The following is a 6,151-nucleotide window of genomic DNA, read 5'->3' as shown; positions in this document are numbered from 1 at the left end:
ACACCCAGTTATTCTTTCCAAATTTGCTAATCCAATGCACAGCAACTTCCCAAGAGTAAACGGTGCAAAGGGGGAGAGAGGGGCTGCAGGAGGAAAGGTCACTTTTGGCTAGAGCAAGAATGTTAAGGAAATATTCAGAGAAGTTGAAAAAAACAATGGCGATTTTGCTGAAAAGGATCATAATTTCCAGAGCACACAATGGAAATATTTTTAGGAATTGGGGAAGCATGAGAGATGGGTCAGACTAGGGTGTGTGTAACGTATTTGGGATAGTAATTCTTTCCCTACAGTATTTAGAACAGAGGAGAGTGTTTTGAGTGATACCTGACAGGGTCTGGGCGGGGCTGGGGAAATGCATTGGTCCAGGGCTCCTGTGTTTGGTTGGAAGAGCTGTCCTGTCCAGGGGCAAGTTCTCGTTTGTTTAGACCTGGCGGTTAAGAAGGGACCGGCTTCCTTATCTTCTGTCTTTCCCCGACAACTGGCCCAATTGAGGAAGGAGACCTTCAGATTTTTATAGCTTCCCAACCCCGCCCCGGAAAGCCAGACACAAGCTTCTTTACTGTCACTGGAATAAAACTGATTACTCCCTACCAGGTCAGTGTAATCCTTACAGAAGAGTTAGTGGCAGCAACCTGGAGGATAATTCTGGGGGACCAGCACCCCAGACCCCCTTTGCAAATTGCTAGAGAGGATGGGAGTAGTGGGTAAGAGGAAGTTCCTCTGAGCACCTTCTGTCAAAGGGAGAAACCGGGCATGGGGGGTGGCCCTTCCAATTCACAGGTGGCAGGATTTTTCACCTCAAGTTGGCAGCCTCCAAATCATTTCCCGTTTCTCCAACTTGGGAGGAAACTGAATGACTCACTTGGTCCTGGCCGTTTCTTTCTCTCCTAGGACGTCTCAGCATCTCTGCATTCTCGTTATTTAAGTATAACGGTAATCAGTCCGCCGCTTCCCTCGTACTGCCAGGGAGTCATCAGGCACGTGATGAAACCTGCTGGCTGCACTGGGCTCCATCCACCCACCCGCCCGCTCATCCGTCCGTCGGCCTTCCTCCCTTCCGGCTGACACTCTGCGTGGAGCTCGGACCTCCAGGCCTTCAACAGCGCGCACACTTGGGCGGGCGGGCTAGTCTCCAAAGGGACGCGAGGGTGGGGAGGCCCGGGAGGCCCGGGCAGGGTGGCCGCGCCGCGCCGAGCTCAGCGGAGCCGACACCTTTGGACGCCCCAGTGCCACGTGACTGCCCCCTCCTCCCTCCTCCCAGTCGCGCGCACGGGCTGGGCTCCTCGGCTCCCGCGCGCACTCGGCTGGTCCCAGCGCCCAGAAGGAGAAGCGGAGGAGGGAGCGAGCCGACCAGGCGGCCGGGGGAGCGGGCGCGAGCGGCAGGCTGCCGGAGCCGCCTGTGCACGGCGGCGGCGAGGGTGGCGGTCGCCTGAGCGGCGGAGCCGGAGCGGCGTGGGTTCCGCATCCGCCAAGTGTGATGAAGCTGTCCTGCTCTGCTGCTTTGCTTGCCGCTAGCTGACACCGCCTGCACTCCAGCCTGCCCGGGAAGGGAGAAGCCGTGGGGCCGTGACCTTGGCCAAGGAGGTAAATAGGGGAGGTGGGAGGGGAGGAGGCAGCGCCACCCCACACCTCCAGGCCCCCGCCCTGCACCCACCCTTTCCCCTGAGCTGCGCGGCCACCCCCAGGAGCCCTGCGCCCCAGCGGAGCTGTGGGCGCTGCGCTCATGCCGCGGTCCACGGTGCTGAAACTGCTGCCCGGCTCTGGCCGCGGCCGCGGCGCGGGGCACAGGCTTGCCTGCCATTTGCTGCTGCCGGGAGAGCCAAGCAAGGGAGCTGGGGCTTGCTTGTTTTCTTCTCTTTGGCTGGTTGCTCGGAGGCTTCTCAGTTAGGTTGCTCCCCATGGTGACCAAGGTAATTGCCTGAAGGGTTGAACTCCCACCCGTTCTTGTCGCCGGGATATATTCTGGTGCCTTCTTGCGAAGATTGGGCAGGATTGCGTCCTGACTTCCGAAGCAAAGTGGGGAGAGAGGAGAGGAGCCCGTGGCTAGCCGCGCAGGCAGGTGAAAGTAGGAGAAGCTCCCCTGGCTGTGTGTGCAAGTCCCAGGGGAATGAAGAGGAAACAAGTGCTGGAGAATGGCGCGAGGAATGGGCATCGCTGAGGCGACTGCCTGCAGAGAAACTAGACAGACACCTGGGGAAAAGTGTGCTGCACAGGGTGTCGCCCTTTTGGGGAAACATCAAGTGGACACGCAAACATTGGGAGAGAATAGAACTCTCTGTAGTATGAAAATGGTCACCGTGGGGCTTTTTGTCCGGTGAGCACCAAACACTTTTTAACACGAGTATTCAGAAAATCAATTCCATTTAAAACTAGAGCCAAGTGACTATTTTAACTAAAAGGTTGTCGTTTCTTACAGTTCCCTGGGGGTAATGTAGGTCTAAAGTCTTTAAAAAAATAATCTATTCTTGTGCCCTTTCCTCCAACCAGCCCCAGCGTATTAGCGGGCTCCATGTGAGGTGGGTGTTATGGATGGTGAAGGTGAATCGAGAGAGTGAACCCCCTTACCCACTACCATTCGGACCTCACTGAAGTTCCTCTCACCCTTTGCAGCACAGACTGATAATTCCTCTACCCCAGAGCGAACCAAGTGTGGGTGACATGGCCCAAGGGAATAACTATGGGCAGACCAGCAACGGGGTGGCAGATGAATCACCCAACATGCTGGTGTACAGAAAGGTAAGAATTTCTTCACTTTCTTGGAAAAAGGGGAAACTTCTGACTTCCTTGCTACCACCCCCCAAGTCAAAGTATATGTCAACTTTCTGGCCTGGTGGATTCCCCAAATCACCCATGACTGCACACTGTACGTGAGGACCATCTGATATTCCCAAGTGTGCACACACAGTGCAGTGGTGAGACCAGTCGGCTCTGCACTCACATGTCTCCCTGCTGATTTGACAGAGTTTAATCTGCGGTCAGCCAACAGCCGCACGTTGGAGCATCCCACATATTTCGTTTGTTATGCAGGTGATTTTATAGCATCCTTAATCATTTTTAGAAGCTTTACCTTGTACTATCCCTTAGCATTTAGGTTATAATAATAATATAGACTTATAACATTAGAAATGAAAATAGACCACTTTGCAGTTTTGTGGCAAGAGTGAATGTGCCTGTGAATGCCTGGGTGATTTAATGATTTTGCTCCCAACCAAACAATTCTAGGTTTTTTTGTTTTTTGTTTTTATCTTAGCCTAAATTATTTTTTTACTTTGTGTTACTTTTATAATTCTGCTTATGGGTGTTTATGTTCTAGTGCCGTATGTCCATAAAATAAATCTTTATATTCCAGAGGTTTTTTTTTTGTTTGTTTGTTTGTTTTTGGTGTTTGTTTTTTGTTTTTTTGTTTTGCCACAAACTGGTCTGGCAGCTTATGCATTTTATAATAAGACTATCAGCAACAAACTTCTAGATATTGAGCCATTATAATAAAGATACATTTGAATATTGTGCATGCTTCAGAGTGGTTGCTTAGGTAACTTCATTCTGGTTATAATCAACAGTAGTACTAAAATTGAGGATACTGTATTTTTTATTTAACTTTTGTACCAATCATTTCTATTGCATTTTGTTTTGGTATTACTTTTTCTTTAGCATATTATCTGTGGTGCTTATTGGGCAAGATTTCTTCAGCTACCATTAACAATGGTAAAAAGGAAATTGTACCTTGAAACCAAGAAAAATTTTAAAGACTTGGATTAGCGTGACCCCATGGAACAGTCAGGATGAGTTTGCATTTGTACTTGCAGCTAGAGGATCAAGACTGGTTATGAACAAAGATGAAAAGCAATGTACCACCTTGACTTGTAATTAGTCAAAACTTTCCTTATATGTGGCCCAGAATCTTTAAAAGGTGGTGCTGAATATGTGTGTCAGGGACTGCTGTTATTGCTTTAATGTGAAGATACATGGGCATCTTGACCAATACTAGCTGTTTATTTTTCTAGCCTTAGAGACAGTACTAAATTGTGTACTTGTGGATGCAGTTTTATGTGATTCTGGAACAACACAGTATGATAGGCAAAAAAAAAGAAGATGAGTTGTCTATTTTAGTCTTAAAGCATCCCAATTGGATAAAGCAAGAAAATAACCTACTTGAGCCTAAATTATTACTACTGTTTTTCTACACTGATTGAAATTACTGGCTATTTGCCCATTCTATATAGAGTTGGTTCTGAGAAGAACTATTTGGGGGCAGGTGTGTGTTTTAAAATCATTTATTATTTTTTTTATTGTTTGGTATGACGGAATTTTGTAACAGGCAAGATGTGAGAATTATAAATTCTATCTTATAGGTGTGTGCAATGTGGCGAGTTGGACTTTTGGATGTAAAATTACAGTAGTCAGCTACTTTTGTTAGTTAGGTTAAACACTACATTCTCCCTCTGTTTCCTCATAAAAGTGGGCTTGAATTGATCAGACAACTAATTAATCTTGATTAGGAACAAACTTAATATGACATCAGTCTGTGTGTGTTATTTAGCCAATTATCATTTGAATAAATGAAAAACAAAGCTAGGAGTTTTAGAAATAGTTATTGGGTTATTTAGTGTATCTGAGCTTCATGTTGATAATTTTCAATTTAGTGTATAAAATGTATAGCAACAAATTGCTATTGGTGATGCTTGTAAATTAATAGACTGTGATGACTTCAGGGAGAGAATGTAATGCCTCATTCTTTTAGATGTTGCTATTTGGTTAAGTTTAGAACTGCTTGTGCTACTTATTTTGACCTCCTTTCATTAGCTCTTTGTTTAGGGTTAATGAAACATATAATTTACTTTTAGAAAAGATTTCCTTGATAAATTGTTATTGGAAAAAATAACTCAGTTCAGCAAATTTTACTCATAAAGCTTAACTATGGATTGCCTGTTTATCCTTTTACTCTCTAAGCATATACTATTTGTTTTGTTTGTGATATAAGTAATAATGTATAAATAAGTAGCACATAGTTTATATAAAGAAACAGTGTCCTTGGTTATCATTTGATAGTTACCAAGTCTAATGGTCCATGTCCATGTACACAGACCATGTGACAAATGGATTTCATGTGACCATTTTGTCTGTGTTTTCTATTGTATATCTATCTCATTTCTATCACTCAATATCTTCTCAGTAGAGCCCAAATTTTAATGCAAAGAAGAGCAAAGTAGTGGGAGAGGGGTACAAATTGAATAGATGTATTAGGATAGTTCAACTGCTCCACCTGCATAAAAAAATTAAGCACTATGTTACAAATGCCTATTAATCATGAAGTCAATCCAAGGTTTAGAAAAGAACTTTCAGTCCTATAGTACATTATTCAATAACAGTGGAAAGAATGCATGGAGAAATGGCTGTTTTACTGATTCATGACCATTTTCCACTTCTACTTCACTGTTGGAACAGGTCTTTCAAGTGGCTTCTGAACTAAACAATTTCTCCTCCTCCCCAAGCCACCTCTCGTTTACTTCCAGGATTCTGATGATTTACACACATTAAAGATACGTATATGCTGTTTCCATTTTATCTTGATAGGCTATGAATGGCACTTAGAACATTCCTAAGAGGGATAGGAAACGGTGAATGGGTACCAAAGTGGAATACACAGAAGGGAGCTGGGATGCGTGAATTTCTTCTGTTCATCTGATATCTCTCCATTTTAATTATCATCATATGGATTATATTTCCTCCAAGTAATGGGAAAATTCCAGGGTTTTTTTTTCCATAAAGAATTCCATAGTGACGTTATGGAACAAAAAAGTACAATGGGTAGAGCTACAAGACCTTCCAGGCAGAGTGAGTGCCACCATGGTGAAGAGTACAGGGGACAGTAATGCTGCCTCACAATTGGGATTGTCACCTGCAAGTACGTCTCAGATGTTTGCCGGTAGCTTTCTGGTTTAATATGAAGAATCTCTGTGGGCTTTATTTGATGTCAGAGGTATACTTAAAAAAATCCGTATGGACAAAATTTGCCTTACTAATTTTCTGATTTACAATGCTGCTTTTTTTTTTTTTAAGCAAGTGATTGAGTTAGAGTGGTTATGCCATTTTATGTACTACTTGAGAACACCTTATTTAAAAGCTCGTAAAATATGAGGCTTGACCACTT

The 6,151-nt window shown here is 44.5% G+C and overlaps 1 protein-coding gene across 6 annotated transcripts in view; it reads left to right on the top strand.

Moving 5' to 3' along the window:
• Positions 1-959: 959 nt before the first annotated feature.
• Positions 960-6,151, top strand: part of RGS7 (regulator of G protein signaling 7) — a 439,185-nt gene continuing 433,993 nt past the window's right edge. Inside the window, exons 1-2 of one of the 6 annotated variants that reach the window (XM_074316786.1) lie at positions 960-1,584; positions 2,611-2,736. In XM_074316786.1, coding sequence (XP_074172887.1) covers positions 2,659-2,736 — 78 coding nt within the window. In that variant the 5' untranslated portion in view covers positions 960-1,584; positions 2,611-2,658. The remainder of the gene's footprint in view (positions 1,585-2,610; positions 2,737-6,151) is intronic. The other 5 variants (XM_074316787.1, XM_019746833.2, XM_019746838.2 and 2 more) reach the window with 5 other exon arrangements.

The sequence above is a fragment of the Rhinolophus sinicus genome, linkage group LG12 (genome assembly GCF_036562045.2).
Source record: "Rhinolophus sinicus isolate RSC01 linkage group LG12, ASM3656204v1, whole genome shotgun sequence".
Taxonomy (NCBI): domain Eukaryota; kingdom Metazoa; phylum Chordata; class Mammalia; order Chiroptera; family Rhinolophidae; genus Rhinolophus; species Rhinolophus sinicus.
Note: the sequence above shows the minus strand (reverse complement) of the source record. Positions and strands in the feature narration are given on the sequence as shown.